At 50.9% G+C, this 17,030-nt stretch overlaps 1 protein-coding gene and 1 long non-coding RNA gene across 4 annotated transcripts in view; one reads left to right on the forward strand and one right to left on the reverse strand.

Annotated features, from left to right (window-relative positions):
- LOC123778595 (uncharacterized) overlaps nucleotides 1–11,008 on the forward strand; it is a 357,814-nt gene extending 346,806 nt beyond the window's left edge. For all 3 annotated transcript variants that reach the window (XR_015727868.1, XR_006775964.2, XR_015727869.1), the window contains 2 exons: nucleotides 6,330–6,402; nucleotides 9,001–11,008. This is a non-coding gene — a long non-coding RNA (uncharacterized LOC123778595). The remainder of the gene's footprint in view (nucleotides 1–6,329; nucleotides 6,403–9,000) is intronic.
- A 1,150-nt stretch (nucleotides 11,009–12,158) lies between these two features.
- The window catches only part of XYLT1 (xylosyltransferase 1), a 294,365-nt gene continuing 289,493 nt past the window's right edge, over nucleotides 12,159–17,030 (reverse strand). The window contains 2 exon segments of the mRNA XM_045776046.2: nucleotides 12,159–12,606; nucleotides 12,608–12,630. Coding sequence (XP_045632002.1) covers nucleotides 12,307–12,606; nucleotides 12,608–12,630 — 323 coding nt within the window. The 3' untranslated portion in view covers nucleotides 12,159–12,306.

Genomic DNA, 17,030 nt, shown 5'->3' on the forward strand with positions numbered 1-17,030 from the left:
GCTTGAGAACAACGGGTATTAATTCTTTAAATGTTTGGTAGAATTCACCTAAGACCAGTCCATCTGGTCCTGGACTTTTTGCTTGGTGGAAGTTTTTCATTACTGCTTCAGTCTCCTTGCTGGTAATTGGTCTGTTCAAATTTTCTCTCTCTTCCTGTTTCAGTTTTGATAGTTTACTTGTTTCTAGGAATTTCTTTCCTCTAGGTTGTCCACTTTGTTGCCATAGTTTTTCATAATATTCTCCTAAAATTGTTTATATTTCTGTTGTGTTGGTTATTTCTCCTCTTGCATTTGTGATTTTGAGTTCTTTCTATCTCCCTTTGTTTTTTTTTTAAGCGAGATATAGCATTTATCCCATTTCTTTTTTTTTTTTTCTGAAAGATTTTATTTATTTGACAGAGAGAGACAGCCAGCAAGAGAGGGAACACAAGCAGGGGGAGTGGGAGAGGAAGAAGCAGGCTCCTAGCAGAGGAGCCTGATGTGGGACTCGATCCCAGAACGCCGGCATCATGCCCTGAGCCAAAGGCAGACGCTTAATGACTGAGCCACCCAGGTGCCCCTCCCTTTGCTTTTTGATGAGTCTGGCTAGAGTTTTCTAAGTTACATTGATCTTTTCAAAGAAGCAGCTCCTGTTTTCATTGATCTGTTGTTTTTTAAATTTTCTGTATTATATATTTCTGCTCTGATCTTTATTATTTCCTTTCTTCTGCTGGTTAGGGTTTTCTTTGTTCTCTTTCTAGCTCCTTTATGTCTAAGGTTAGGTTGTTTGAGATTTTTCTTCTTGAGGTCGGCTTGGATTGCTATAATCTTCCCTCTTAGAACTGCTTTTGCTGCATCCCAGAGGTTTTGGACCATTGTGTGTTCATTTTCATTGGTTTCCACGTACTTTTGGATTTCTTCGTTTATTTTCACCCATTCATTGTTCAGTAGCATGTTATTTATTTATTTATTTATTTATTTATTTATTTATTTATTTATGGTTGATTTCTAGTTGCATAGCACTGTGGTCAGAAAATAGGCATGGTGTGACTTCGATCTTCTTGAATTTGGTGAGTTTTGTTTTGTGGCTTAATGTGTGACCTAATCTGGAGAATGTTCTTTGTGCATTTGAAAAGAATTTGTATTCTGCTGTTTTAGAACAGAATGTTTTGAATATATCTGTTAAATCCGTCTGGTCTTATTTGTCATTCAAAGCATTGTTTCCTTGTTGATTTTGTTTGTTTGTTTGTTTGGATGATCTGTCCATCAATGTAAGTGGGGTGTTAAAGTCCCCTACTACTATAGTATTATTATCAATTAGTTCCTTTATGTTTGTTATTAACTGTTTTATGTATTTGGGTGCTCCTATGTTGTGGGCATAAATGTTTAAAATTCTTATATCTTTTTGTTGGATTATCCCCTTCAAGATTATATAGTTTCCTTTGTTTCTTTTCTAAGATTTGTCACCGCTTACACAAGTAGGGAAGTGGCAGGCAGAGGGAGAAGCAGGCTTCCCACAGAGCAAGGAGCCTAATGTGAGACTTGATCCCAGGACCCTGGGATTATGACCTGAGCCAGAGGCAGACGTTTAACTGACTGAGCCACCCAGGGGCCTATTTTGGGGCCTATTTTGTCCCATGTAAGTGTTGCTACTCTAAGCTTTCTGTTGACAGCCATTTGCATGGTAAATGTTTCCGTATCCCCTCATTGTCAATCTGCAGGTATCTTTAGGTCTGAAGTGAATCTCTTGCAGGCAGCGTACAGATGGGTCTGTTTTTTTAAATCTACTCTGTCACTATGTCTTTTGATTGGAGGGTTCAGTCCATTTACTTCAAAGTAATTATTGATATGTATTGCCATTTGGTTACTTGTTTTATGGTTGTTGTTTTTCTCTGATCGTTTCTTGTGTGGTCTCTCATGGTTTGCTGGTTTTCTTTAGTGATCTACTTGGATTCCTTTTTCTTTATTATTTCTGTATATATTATTGGGTTTTGATTTGTGGTTGCCATTAGATTTGCATATAATATTTTCTGCACAGAGCAGTCTATATTAAGTTGCTGGTCACTTAAGTTCGAACCCATTCTTTACGCCTCTCCCCCACCATGTTTAAAGTATATGGTGTCATATTTTGCATCCTTTTATTTTGTGAATCCTTGGACTGATTTTTTTACGGAAATACTTATTCTTAATGCTTTTGTGTGATCTACTTTTCATACTTTGACTTATGGTCTTTTCTTTTCACTCAAAGGGTCTCCTTTAATATTTTTTGCGGGGCTGGGGCGCCTGGGTGGCTAAGTCGGCTAAGTGTCCAACTCTTGATTTTGGCTCAGGTCATGATCTCAGGGTGGTGTGATCGATTCCCCACATCAGGCTCTGTGCTCAGCTGGGGAGTCTGCTTGAGATTTTCTCTCTTTCCCCCCCTGCCCCTCCCTGCTCAAATAAATACAGCTTCTTAAAACACAACATTTCTTCAGGGCTGGTTTAGTGGTCATGAACTTCTTCAGTTTTTGTTTGCCAGAGAAACTTTCTCTCTCCTATTTTGATCGATAGCCTTGCTGGATAGAGTATTCTTGGCTGTAGAGTTTTCCCTTTTAGCACTTTTATAGATCATGTCTCTCTCTTCTGGCCTAAAAGGTTTATGCTGAAAAATCCACTGATAGCTGTATGGAGTTTCCCTTGCATGTAACTTTTCTTTTCTCTTGCTCCTTTTAAAATGTTCCCTAATCACTTTTATTTATTTATTTATTTATTTATTTATTTATTTATTTAGATAACTGTGTGGACCTCCTTTGGTTGATTTTTTTTTTTTTTGGGAGGGGGGGTGGTGGGCTCTCTGTGCCTCCTGGACCTGGGTCTGTTTCTGTCCCCAGATGCGGGAAGTTTTCAGCTATTATTTCTTCAAATAAATGTTCTGCCCCCTTTCCTCTCTTTCCTCCTTCTGGGATCCCTATAATGTGAATGTTTTATGCTTGATGGAGTCACTGATTTTCCTAAGTCTTTTCTTATTTTGCATAATTCTTTTTTTTCTCTCATTTGTTCAGCTTGATTACTTTCTATTACTGTCTTCTAGTTCATTAATTCATTCCTCTGCTCCTTCCAGCCTGCTATTTATCCATCAAATTTATCTTAAATTTCATTAATTGAGTTCTTCATCTCTGATTGGTTCCTTTTTAGGTTTTCTATCTCTTTAAGAGTCTCACTCATGTCCTCCACTCCTTTGTCAAGTCCAGTGAGTATCTTTATCATCATTGCTTTAAATTCCCTTTCAGGCACATCACTTACATCGTTTCCCTTCGGTCTCTTGCTCTGGTTTGGTCCCGTTCTTTCATTTGTGATAGATTCCTCTTTCTCCTCATTTTGCCTGACTCTGTGTGTCTGTTTCTGTGTCAGTTTTGTCTCTTGCTCTCGAAACCAGTGGGTGGAAGTGCACTTTTAACCAGGTGGGGCTTGTCCTCCTCTGCAGGTCAAGTGCAGCCCCCCCTGGAGACTGGTGTCGGGTGGCTTTCCGAGGGTGGCTGTGTGTTTATGATGAGGGCTGGGGGAGGGAAATGGCACCTGCCAGCTCCTTCGTTCCTGGAGAGGTCCCTCAGGGACCTCTGAGATGACTACCCAACACTGCCTCAAGTAAGGCCCTGGGGGCCTTGGACACTGCTGCTTCTCTGCAGAGACAGCAGGCTGTTTTTTGTCCTGGCTCCTTATGGACTCAGCGCATTTTCCCCCTGGCCTCTCTCAGAGCAGAGCCTGCTGATTTTTCAGGTTTAGAGGCTTTATGTCCCACTGGTTGTAAGCACTCAGAAAATTTGGCTCCTCTGATTTTCAAAGCCAAATGCTATGGGGATTTCTCTGCCCCTTGCAGGCTCCCTGGTGTGATCTTCTCTTCCCCTCTCTGTGCCCATGGCTCCCTCCCTCTGGCAGTTCCCACTGAGCCCTCAACTTTCCTACCCTTTTCGATGTGATCTTTTCTCTGCAGTTAGTGGTGGAGTTTGTTTGGCAAGTCTTCAGGGTCCTTTTGTGGGTGTTTGCTGTGATGCGAGTGTTATCTAGTTGTATCCATGGGACAAGATGAGTTTAGTCCTCTTACTTGGTCATCTTCCCATAAGGTCTCCCATCAAGGGTATTTTTAATTTCACCTAATGGTCTTTTTTATCTTTGATGGGTTCTTTTTTATCTCTTTGTTGAGGGTCTCACGCATGTCCTCCACCCGTTTCCCCAGTCCAGTGAGGACCTTTATGAACATTACTTTAAATTCTTTATCAGGCACATTACTTCTCTCCATTTCGTTTAGCTCTCTTGCTATGATTTTCTCCTGTTCTTTCATCTGGGACCAACTACTCCTTTCCCTCATTTTGCCTAACTTTCTGTGTCTTTTTTTTTTTCTATGTTAGCAAAGTGAGCTGTGTTTCTTGCTCTTGAAAGTAGTGGCCTTGGGGCGCCTGGGTGGCTCAGTCGGTAAGCGTCTGCCTTCAGCTCAGGTCATGATCCCAGGGTTCTGGGATCAAGCCCCGTGTTGGGCTCCCTGCTCAGTGGGGTGTCTGCTCCCTCTCCCTCTGCTCCTCCCCGCCCCCGTCATGCTCACTCGTTCTCTAAGAAAAAAAAAAGTAGTGGCCTTAGGAAGAAGAGGCGCTGCAGCACCCTGCAGGGCCGTGCCCCCTGCTGACCACGACCTGGTGCTTCAGGGGTGTGTCCTGTGTGCGTCGCAAGTGCCCTGTTGTGGCTGAGCCACATCTGCCTTCAATCCAGTTGTGTCTCCAATGGCTGTGTACCTATTGGGGGCAGGGTTTGGTCCCTGTGGTGGCAGCCGGCCAGTCTGGGGCCACTGTGGGCTTGAGGGGAGTCAGATGAGGCATTTGCTGGAGATGCAGGAGCCCCCACCTGTAGGCCGCTCTCCTGTGTTGTCCCCTGAGAAGCTTTCATTGGTGGGTAGGCCCACAGTCAGACAAGGTTTCTTCCCCCTGCCCATCCCTCCGGTCGGTGGGATGGGTCTATATGGGTAGCTCTCCCTCGCCATGGGGGAGGAATCCCTTTGGAGTGGTGGTGGCCCCTGATGCGGCTGCTGGCACACTGCCAGGCTTGGGGCCCCAGTGCGAGGGCTCTGGCCAGGAGCGTACAGTGGGGATAGATCTGCAATGCGCTGGGGGGTAGGGGGTGGCGAGGTGGGGGTGTTAGCAAGGTTTGTGGGCAGTGGGTCCTCAGCCAGAGGGACTTGAGGCTGGCCTGTGTGGAGGGGGCGGGTCTGCTGAAACAGAGCTGGGGGTGGGGCAGGGTGCACGCAAGCTGGGTAGCGAATGTCAGCACCGCGCTCGTTCCCACAGGTGACCATGCGCTTAGGCTGGGAGGCGGGGGAGGGAAATGCGCCTTTGTTCCTGAAGGAGTCTCCCAGTGATCTGTCCTGCAGGGACGCGCTAAGGTGAATCAATTACGCTCCCTTTCGTATACCCCGGCGTTTTTCAAACTGCTGCTTCTATGCTCTATCTCCCTGGGCTGTTGGTTGAGCTGCCTCTTTATTTAAGGGCTGGGACACTGTTTCTTGCTGCCCTCCCGGCTCAGAGCCGAGAGCCGAACGTGCAGATTCTGAAAGTTGCAGGTGTAAAGTCCCACTGACTGAGAACTCAGGAAGTTAGGCCTCTCTGGTTTTCAGAGCGAAATGTGTGGGGCACTTGTCTTCCCACTGGAGGTCCCCTAAGTCTCAGGTGCCTGGTGTGGGGTCTGCTCCTGAGTCTGTGGCATCCGTCGGTCCTGCAGACAGTCCCCTGGGTCAGTCTGGCTCTCAACCACGTCTCTGGCCCTCCTGCCCCCTTGGATGTGGCCTCTTCTCTACCTTTAGCCGTGGACGGTCTGTTGTGTGCATGTGTGGGTCACGTGCACTGACCAGGGTGTTACCTGTAGGTCTGTCCGTGGGACAGGGTGAGCTTATGGCCCTCCTGCTCTGCCGTCTTCCCAGGAAGTCCTGACGGGCATTAATCAATGTGGAATTCAGGGCCAGCCACGACAGCCCCAACCCCTCCCCCTATCCTGAAGTCACTGTCTCTAGCCTGTTTTGTTGTAGGTGTGCAGTCCCATCTGGGTCTCAGGGGCACCCTCTGCCTTTAAGGATGTTGAAGGGTGGATTAACAGTATCTCTGCGATCTGGGCCCTTGGGCACTTTCAGTCTATCCGTGGTCTGCAGGAGCCACATGTGAACATGGCAACGAGGCCAACCCAGGGGTGGAGAGCATTCCTCCTAAAGACTTGAGAAGCTCTCACTGGGGCGTAGGGAACCTTGGCTCTGGTTCTGACCACGATGCTAGTATGTCCTATTTTGGTAGCTTCAAGCCAATCACTTCACCCACCGGAGTCTCTTTTACTTGTAGAATGAAGAGGCTGAGATTCGGATTTTGCAGAGGAACATCTGAGGTGCCATTTCTGGATGAGCGAGGAGTTAAGGTAAGGCTGCCAGAACGCAAATTCTCAGTGGCGTCACACACAACGTTTCATGTTGCAGTCACCAGTCAGGAATGGCTGGTCAGGTGGCCTTCCATGTGACTAACCAGGGGCCTGGCTCCTTACCTACTGTGGCTCTGCCCACCTTGAAACTGGGAGTTTGGTGAGGTTTCCAAGAGTAGAGCAGAGCGACTCAGGAATGCCCCAAATCAAGATGATACATAACATTTGTGCTGGAAGTTTTCTGGGCCAGGTCTGGTAGTGCCCTACACCGCTTCCCACATTTCATGGGCCAGAAGTCGGCCACAAAGCCACACCTAGACGCGAGGAAATCTGGGAAACGTGGTCTGGCTGTGTGGAGAGGAGGAAACTCGTTGGCTACGCAACCAGCCAGCTGGGGAGAGAGAACCCTTTGCCACTTTAAATGGCAGCCCTTCCTGGCTGTCCTTGACTTTCCAAAGGGCGTGAAACCATACAATTCTACCTCAGCCAGGGGAATCGTGTACAGGAGGGTGTTGCAATAATGTCACTGGGAGAGGACAGCAGGCTGGATTAGGGAGTATGTCTACACATCCAGGTTTTCCCAAGAGCAGCCCAGCTCAGTCCTGGGGTCTGGGGATTCCATCCCCAGTTCGGATGACAGATTCTGTAATCACCTGGCAGAGGAAGGCAGAGAGTACTGGATTGGGTAAAGATGCAGGATGCTGCTGAAGGGAAGCCATACAGCCACTGTTCCAGAAAGACAGTATTTTTTTTTTTTTTAATTCTAAAATTCTGCGTCTGAAAACACAGTATGACAGAAAGCATCTATGCACACCTGCAGTGTTTTTGGTATGATACAGTATTTAATACATCCACTGTTTTCTGCAAAAAATTTTGCTTTGTCAGACAGAAACAAACTCCCCTAGACAAAAAAATACAGCTAAGGCACAATTTCGTTGTTGTTTTTCTGCTAAATGAAGATACAGAAAAGGTGCAAAAATGGGCGGGTAGTGCAATCGTTTCCAAGAATCACTGTCTACCTCGAGGAAAAGCATTTGTATGATCAGAATTGAGATGACTGGTCAATTTCAGATAGTTCAATCTCTCTTAAAATACTCCTTTCAATAAATAGCAAAATATCTACATCTTTCAGTGTGTGCCACTGGAATCCTCTTTTTTTTTTAAACTTTATTTACAGATTTTTTTAAATCAATACCTTACAAAATATTTCTGTACAGTTTTATGCATATCATGATCTATAACAAAATAGTTATTTTTAAAAACTATATCACCACATGTCTTTGAAAAAAATGGGGGACAGTAATAACTTATCGTGAGGCCTCTAAAAAAAAATACCCAAAATAAACGCTATTGACAACATAATATTAAAAACCAAAAGAAGACGGAGAAAGGACTCTAAGGACGGTTGCGCTCAATTCCAGTGAATTTCCTATGAAAACCCTGGGGGGTTGTCTTTGGCCTCCAACGGGACCTGGAGCAACGGGAGTCGGGAGTGTGATCCCGTTGAGAACACGACCCGTCCGCTGGGAATACGGAACGCTCTCCCTTTCCAGGCAGGAAGGACAGAGAGAAACTGAGACACTCTCCTGATTTACCCTTGGATGAAGCACAGCAAGTCACCAAGCCTGGGAGGGGAGAGGGAGGGCGGAAGCCGGCCCGGTGCCTCGGCCATGCGCCCAGACAGCGTGCAGCACCCGAGCCTTCATTTTACCCAGAGGAATAAGAAGGGGAGATTTTTCGTAAAGATGACATGCAGAAGCCATTTTTGTCGCTCTGCAAACTACAGAGTGGCAGCCCCTGGCTGAGGGTTTGCCACGGAAGCTTCGAGGTGCTCTTTCTTCTCAGATGTTGGTGGAAGTTGGAGGGAGAGGGCAGTCAGCTTTCCAAAAATAATGTTAAGGCCACATTTCATAAAGGAGAAACCTAAGGCTTTTGGGGGTGGTGATGGGGGGAGCAGGGGAGAAGTGGGAAGGAGAGGAGGGGTGGAGCAGAGATGGTGTGTGGAACGGGGGTGCAGGAGGCAGAACCTGCTTTCCTGGGGGCTTCGGTGGTGGGGGCGGGCAGAGGCAGTCGGAGCGTTCCCAGCCCGAGGGAGGGGGGCGGGGCAGGGAGGGCTGCTTTCTCCCTGCGTGGGTCTGGGCAGGGACGGAACCAAAGACAATGTGAGGGGCAGACACGGGTGGCGCATGGAAGCCCTCCTCGGTCTTAAGAGGGGTCTATACAGTACCTTGTTCGCAAGGTAAAACAAAAAACCAAACTTCTGAGAAACAGACACAGAGAGGGAAACGGAGAGAGGGAGAGAAATTTGCATAGATTGTACATTCGGCTCGAGCACATCTGGGACCCCTAATTACCCCCCCCTCCCCGGGTAAACTTCTCGGCAGACACAGTGAGGTAGCGCCTGTGGTAGACCCATGGGCAATAGGCAGGTAGCGGAGCTGCAGGGGGTGGCTGTGAGCCAGCACAGCTCCAACAGGACCTAGAGAGCGCGGGGTCCCTCCCCAGACCCTGTCCTCGTCACCTCCACCTGGGCAGGCTGGAATTCTGGAAGGTGTGGGCCTCCTTAGGTCAGGTCTCCAAATTCTTTCTTTTTTTAAGCACCATCTTGGGACCCGGATAGCCTCACCAGCCAGTTCTTCTGGGACACTTCTCCGTGGGACCGTCTCTCCGGGATGGGATGACCGGTGAGAGGATGGTGTTCCCTCCAGAGCGATCAGCGAGATGAGCTATAATTTTTGCCCCTTCCTAGTGGTGGTTCATGCCTTGCACAGGATGAACTGTGGAATTTCTCTTTGCCCACACTCAAAACCAAAAAAAAACCCCAAAACAAAAAAAACCACTGCTGACACTTAAAAATCAAATTTTCTTTGAAAATCTGGACTTCCTTTACCAAATTGGAAGATTCTGCAGGCTCATGTGCAAAGACAGGCTGCAGCCAAGATGCTGCCTAGAGATGGGCCACACGCATGCCAGATCACAGTCCCCACCATTCCCCACTGTCTTACGCCAACCATGTTGGTGTTTGTGACCCCTGCCAGAGTGTGGCTTCCATCTGGCAGGGTTTGGCCGACAGCTGCTCCTCTCTATTCTGCACCTTCCTGGCAAAGAGATCGAGGTTCTAGCCCGTGTCCTCCTTGGACCTGTAAACCAGGGAGCCAGAAGGCAGCAGGTGCCCACAGGAGCTGCAGTCCGCCCCTTCTGGGGGCTTGTGTGCTCTTGCTCGTCCTCTCTGAGTGCACTGGCATCTGAAAAGTTAAACTAGCACGGGGCAAATGAAGCCCGAATGATTCCTGACTGATTGTCTGGAAAGGGCTCCCTCATTAAACATGGGGTCTAGGCATTACTCGCGTCCTCAAAGCTGCCTTGCGCACGGCCCGGGCCATGGGACTCAGGAAGATGGGCTGCTGCCTCAGCGTCACTGGACCCAGGTGCCACAGCCTCTTGAATGCTTCCTTCTCCCGAGTCCCCGGCACCTGCTTAGTGAGCCAGGGGCTAGACTTCAGGCCATAACGGGGGTTCATCACCTGTGGTTGCGTCCCAACAGCCATAGCTTACGGTGCTTGACCTAGTGGCCTTTCAATCACTCTCAGGCAAAGTTCAACGGTTACTGTGTCCCCTAGGAAAACATCACCTTTTCTCAAATTTGCCTGGGCTTTGTTTGGATTTTTTTTTTTTTTAATAGCAAAGTTATTCCCTGGTCCAAAACCAAAGGTCTTTAAAGAAACACTGGGTGTGACTGCCTGGCTTCCTGACTTCCTTGCCGTGAGCAGGGAGGGGGCGGGGAACGTGCCTAGAGTGGACCTTCGCTGCTCGTTCTGGGGTGGGGGGGAAGCCAGCTATGTCGTGGGTGCAGGCGGGCCCCAGGGAGGGGTCTGCAGGCACACACCGGACACAGGCCAAGCCCTGCACAGGACTCCGTGGAAACCACAGGACGCCTGGCAAGGTGGGAGAAGAAGGTGGCTGGGGCAGAAAGACGTGGTGGCACGGGCCTCTGGGCTCCTGGAGTTTGCAAGTTCAAGGAGAGATGACCCGGGCTTTCTCAGGAAGCACCTTCCCTCCCCTCCCCGAGGTCCCTGGAGCCCCTGTGACAGTGGCAGGCTCTTGGCTCAGTCTGACTGCTCCCCTCTTCCTAATTTGGCTCTCTCTCCCTCCACCGGAGTCGGTAACCCGGTACGGCCCTGTGCCTGCCATGGGCAGCAGGGATGGCTCAGGAGTTCCAGCCCCGCGAGGACTGGAGGCCCCGCCGAGGCTCCTACCCTGCCTGAGGAAAAGGTAAGGCTCCAGTGTCCCCAGGGGTATCCCGCTTTCAGCCAGCGGATGCTGCAGGTGCAAGCATTCTCCTGGTGGTGTCTGACACGCCTGCTTTCCTCTGAGGACGTGGAGAGTGCAGAGCAGATGGGGGGGGCGGGGGGCCTTTCGTGAATAAAGGCAGCTTCAGTTAGTAAGAGACATAACTGACAAGCTGCAAAAGCAGCACCTACTCATTAGTCATTGACTAAAACATAAATAATTAATAAATACCAGAGCCTCCCCAGGACATGCGTCTGGAGTGGGGCCTGCAGTACCGTCACGCCCATGCTGTAGAGACACAGAGACGGGCTCTCCGGGGCAGGGCAGCTGGCAACTGGGGGGGGGGGGGTCTTGGCCAAGGAAAGCTTGTCCTGGGGCAGGGGGGCAGGCTGGACTCAAGAAGGAAGGGGCCTCGGACCGGGCTCTCCAGTGGAGCAGGGCCTGCCCTCCGAGGCACACCGCAAGGACACGTTTCAGACTTATGGCAACTCAAGCACTTGGGAGAACACTGTTGTTTGTTTAGGTTTGAATCCATCTGATGCTCAGGCTTCCAGCTTCCACCCCGCACGGGAGAGGGGCCTGCTGGCATCTCAGAGGAGGAAGGGCATGAATTTAAAAACCAAATCTGAACTTCTTGGATGCGAAAAGTCTGGGCACTTCCCTACAGCACCAGGGTGGGGAGGGCAATTCACCAAGGTCCGGAATGCCCGACCTCAGAGCGGAAGGGCTCGGGCAGGGCCGGGTATTGCTGTGCGGTGCAGCTCAGGAGTGTGCTCCAAACCGTCTGAGTTTCGAGTTGCCCCTGCCTCATGACCTCAGGGTCTTGGTCGCCCAGCCCCTGAACGGCGGGGAGACTTGATGCTCCTACGCCTGAGCCTCACCCCTTCTGCCGCCTCGCGGGGCCGTCTGGAGGGAGGGTGGCTGGAACCCAGACTTTGGGGAACCTTGGCCCTGTCCCATCAGAAAGCTCTCCTGCTCTTCTAGTTACTAAGGAGGACGACTCACCGGACGAGGGCTGGTGGAAGGCTCGGCCGGTCCCCTGCCCCCCAGGAGCAGGGGGATGAGCCCCAGAGTGGGGCCGGAGAGCAAGCCTGCGCTCTGGGGCAGTGCTTTTTATACGGGGTTTTGCAGAGCCCTTGGGTTCTGGGGAGGTGCCCCGGGCAGAGGGACCGCCCGGTGGGCTGAGCACGAACCTCACACCCCCAGCTTCACCCAGAGCAGCCTGGATCTCAACCACACCTGGAACGTCTACCTCCAATGGCGCTTTGTAAACAAAATGCTGCTGCTCAAAATAAAAGTTGGAGAATCACTTGACTGGGGGGACTGGGTCACCAAGGGGAGGACAAGGAACCTGGAGGCTTCGAGGACCAACCGGAAGAGGTAAGCCCACCCTGGCGCTGGGACCGAGCAGTCCTCACCCCCAGGAGCCAGCGTGCCCAATGCAGGGCGGGGGCAGGAACTGCCTGACCTCCGAACCTTCCTTCTCCATCATCCTGTTGCTGGGAGAACCTGTCACAAAAGGCACCCCTGGGGGCGGGGGGCCAGGGTCCAGGCGCCACTGGCCCTCTGGCTGCTCTCCCTTTGAGATCTGCTGGGGCCCACGCGTGCTCGGTGCTACCTGAGCCGGCCGTCGGGTTTGACAGCCCCCAGTTCGGACTTGGGGTCGGGGCTGAAGGAGCTCCAGGCCGTCTGGCTGCAGCTCTGCAGGACGGGGCAGGCGCTGGGACCGGTGGCGCAGATGTCCATGGCCGTCCACATCCCGCCTACCAGGGAGTCCAGCCAGCGCTCCAGCACTGCGCCTGCGGCTGCCGCGTTCCTCCGCGCCTGTTCCACCTGGGCCGGGCTGATGGGCAGGCTGAGGACGGGGTTCAGGCTCTGGAAGCTCTGCTCCATGTAGGCGCTGCGGGGGGGGCCCGTTGTGCAGCTTCAGCGCCTCCTCTGGAAACCACAGAGAACAGGGAGATGGTCAGGAGAGCCACAAAGGGGGTACATACCGCCTGCCTCGGGACAGGCTCCTGCGGTTCGTCGGCAGCCCCGTGGCACAGACGAGGACACCGCCTGCAGGCACCTTCCTTCCACAGCCACGAGCCCAGTTGGTGCAGGGCACAGTCCACTGAGCCCGGCTTACAGAGCAGCTCGGGAGTCCCCACCATTCATTCAGTACACTGCAGCACCTACTGTTTGTTTGCAAGGCATTCGTGCAACACATACTTGCTAAGCCTCTATCTATCTGCAAGGCATTCATCATTCACTTGATAAGGGCCAGGCCCCTCTCCACGTCATAGAGTGAACCAGAGAAGATTCCAGCCCTGTGGAGGGAGACTGAGGACAACCCACAGGTCGTTTCAGCCGGTGGTCAGTAAGGCGAATGGACTACACCAGGTGCGGAGTCCGAGCATGGGCTGGGCGCACCGTGGCCCTTGCACCCCGTGGGGTGGTAAAGTTTCACTAGGACACAGCTGTGTCTCCCTGTGGACGTGCCGTCTGCGGCTGCTTCTGCCACCTCGGCACCACGGAGTCACTGAGACAGGGACCGTATGTGGCCCACAGAGCGAGAAAGGTTTACCGTCTAGCCTTTACAGTAAAAGCTTGCTGCCCCCGTGCTTAGAGAGTGACGGGTGGTTGATTTTGGATGACGGGGGCAAGGGAGGCCTCTCAGTGGTGTCACCTGTGCAGAGTGCTGCTTAATGAGAACGAGGAAGCCACGTGCAGATCATGCCAAAGAGAATTCTGGGCAGAGGCAACGCCTCATTAAAGACCTTTCCGCAAATCACAGAGCTAGTAAGAATCGGAGCCCAGGTTTGAATCCGGGTCTGTTGACCTGCCCCGGCTCCCTTAACAGCCCGCAGCCCAGCATTGCCTCACGCTGAGCGCACCAACAGCACACAGGGCGCCTGGGTCTGAATCCCCAGGGCTCACCTCCCTGGTCAGCGGCTTCGGACGTCCACGCCCGGTGCCTGCTTTCCTTGACCATCAGATGAGTATAGAGTACCTGGAACCTTAGAGCTCTGTGATTAAATGTGCTGACTTACACCGAGTGCTTACAGTGGCCCCTGGCATTAGTTTCCAAAATAACTTCTACCACTGGACACCACAAAACCCAAACGATCCCATGAGAAGTGGGCAGAAGCCATCCAGCGGGCACATGGAAGGGTGCTCGACATCTCCCATCAGCAGGAAAACGCAAACCAAAACCACAAGGAGATACCACCTCACACCTGTCAAAATGGCTAAAATCTAAAAAGGAAACAACAAATGTTGGCGAGGATGCGGAGAAAGGGGAGCCCTGTCATGCTGCTGGTGGGAGCGCAAGCTGGTGCGGCCACTCTGGACAACAGTATGGAGGTTTCTCGGACAGTGAAAAATAGAGCTACCCTACAACCCAGCCATTGCACTACTGGGTATTTACCCAAAGACGTGAAAGTGCCAATTTGCAAACATATGTGCGCCCCTATTTTCATTGCAACATCATCTGTAACAGCCAAACTACGGAAGCAGCCCAGTGTCCATCCACAGATGAATGGATAAAGAAGATGTGGTGTATACAGTGGAATATATACAGTGGAACAGTACTCAGTACACGAAAGAATAAGATGTTGCCCTTTACACCGACATGAATGGCCCTAAGAGGGTCTAATGCTAAGTGAAGTGTAAATCAGAGAGAAATCCCATAAGATTTCATTCACGTGGAATTTAAGAAACAAAAACGAAGGAAAATAGAAAAACCAGACTCTTAGAGACAACAAACTGGTGGTTGCCAGAGGGGGGGGGGTGGGCGGCAGGAGGGGTGCAAGAGGTGACGGGGGTTCAGAGCGCGCTTGTGAGGAGCACCGGGGGACGTGAAGAACTGTGGAATCACGGTATACACCGGAACCCACGCAGTGCTGCGGGTGAATTACACCGAACGCGCACATAGATGGCACCTGGCAAGGACGAAGCGCTTGGGGAAGTTGAGCCCGGATTATTACGGTTGGTGTTACTTGTACACAATCCTCGTACACACACACAGCCGCAGAGCTGGGGTCATCATCTCCATTTTGCAGATGGGGAAACGGGCGGCTAGCGTTCGAGACCGATCTGGGGTTAAGAATAGGACTGGCTGAGTCCAATGCCCGTTGTTCTCAGGGTTCTCTCCTGGCAGGCTCATCCACCATCTGGAAGCTAAAGAACTTTTTTTCTTAATTTGATTTTCATTTGGAAGCCAGTCTTTCAAAGCCATGGTTTCCCCATCTGTAAACTGGCTATTCCTCCCTGCCCAGGGAGACCCCCAGGGCCGGCCAGACGCTCAGTACGTTCCTGCGCTCTAGCCACAGGAAAGGAACACAGCAAGAGGGGGCTGGGACCGCTTCCTAGGGCTTAAAGATGGGGAAGCAGAAAGTGCACACATTTGGGCCGGCGGAAAGAAGCTAGACGTTTCTATTTTGAGAAGTTCCCTCCCATTGCTTATTTCATTGCCAAACACAAGAATAGATTTTAAAAACCTACTGGCCACTGATTTTTGTGTGTTTTAGCCAGGCAGCTCGTGCTCCGGTTGAGATAGCTAGGGCTCCAAGAAATGTCCTTATGGGACAGCCAGGCATTCAGAAAAAATTGCCGTTCACCTGACCGTGGCTGTCCCCGCTCAGTGACAACGACAGCTCGGATAATCCGCACGCTGTTTTCACATATGTGTGGTCTTGAACGGGGTTCAAGGAGGAGGAAGAAAGAACACACACCTGCCCTTCTTAAAGCAACTAGTGGAAGTAACAACATGCCTTGTAAACCTGGCCCTAGCCCATCGCTCCCTGATGCCGGCAGGCGGGGCGGGCGGCTCCTGGACCATCTGTCCGAGAACGGAACCTGTTCTTTCCGGAGCAGGTCCTGCCTTGTTCACCCGAGCCTCTCAGTCCCTTCACATCTGCAGCACTGGCAGTGGGGAGCTACCTGAACCCACAGAAGGCCGGACACGCAAAGTGAAAAGAGCAGCTAACAAGCATCTGAACACTGGGAACCAAATATTGTGGCTGATGCAGAAAACCCTTATGAAAAATGAGGTTAATGTGGGGAAATGCTATTACAGCACCAGCCCGTGATGCTCGCCTCTATAATTAAATTTTCCTCAATTCCACCTCATCAGATTCCTTGAGATTACCAGGGACGCATCAATAGCAAATTACTCTTGATGAATCATTTTACAAATTGCATTGCTCCCACCTCTGTGTTCCCTGTCACTGGAACATCGTTAACAGACACAATTACTGATGGCGGGGGGCTGCTCCCAGTGGGGTGAGATGACCCCTTGGCTCATCCTGGGGAGGGTTAGGAACAGAGCCTTGCCATCTTCAGAAACTCCAAGGAGAAAAAAAACACTGGAAAAATCAGGACCCCGGGAATGGCCCCTGGGTATTTTCTGCCCTGGAGTGGAGGACCCCTCTGCTCGTCTGACAGGTGTATCCGGAGCAAAGAGGAGAACGCTATTTCTGTCCCTCTCCTTGGCGCCTGGCTTTGGGAGCTCTCAGGGAGGCTAAGGATGGGAACCTTATCAGGAGGGCACTTGAGGGCCCCAAGTGGGTGGGCTCTGGTCCAGCTAGTTTTGGAGGGGCTGTCTTTTGCCTTTTTCATGGGGCGGGGGGAGGGGAGCAGACTTCCTTCTGGAGAAAACATGAGGTCTGTATCTTTCTGCTTGCTCAGCACAGAAACTTCGCAGAAGTCAACAGAGTTCACGGCACCCCCTCCCCAGGTCTTTGTCCCCTTCTCCTTGTGTCACTGGCTAAATGGCACCCAGCCCAGAACTCTTTTTACCTAACAGAGGCTGTAACACGTTTTTGGCTTCTGGGTTTCTGACAGATGTAGACAGACAATTTCAAATACCAAGAGACCCAGAAATCCTCTTTCTAGGAATCTGTTTTATGGCTGTATCTCTATGGGCACAGACAATTTTAGATTCAAGAATCTTCTTTGCAGTGTTACCTGTAACACCACCACCTCCAACAACAAAAGAAGCTATGTGTCCACTCGGGGAACAGACGGATTCTGGGTCCTTAGCCCAACGGAATATGAGGCAGCAGGTGGCTTTAGATACACTGACTGACTTGGCAAGTCCAAAGATCAAGTTTCATGACAAAATTATCACTCCCATTTTCACAAACTAGCAATGTGTGACTTATTTCGTGTGTCCATGTTTATGCTTTAGAAGCCTCCGGAAACCTCTAGAAGGATGAACACCCAAGTGTTGGCAGCAGTTCCTCCGGGAGGTAGGACTGAGTGGGGAGGAGGATGACACAGAAAAATGTACATAAACTCTTCGAATGAGAAAAGAAGGCGGGCGCGTGAGAAATCCGACAAGCCTCTCCCTCCCC

This window comes from Ursus americanus, chromosome 2 (genome assembly GCF_024610735.1).
Source record: "Ursus americanus isolate L20-20 chromosome 2, mUrsAme1.1.p, whole genome shotgun sequence".
NCBI lineage: Eukaryota > Metazoa > Chordata > Mammalia > Carnivora > Ursidae > Ursus > Ursus americanus.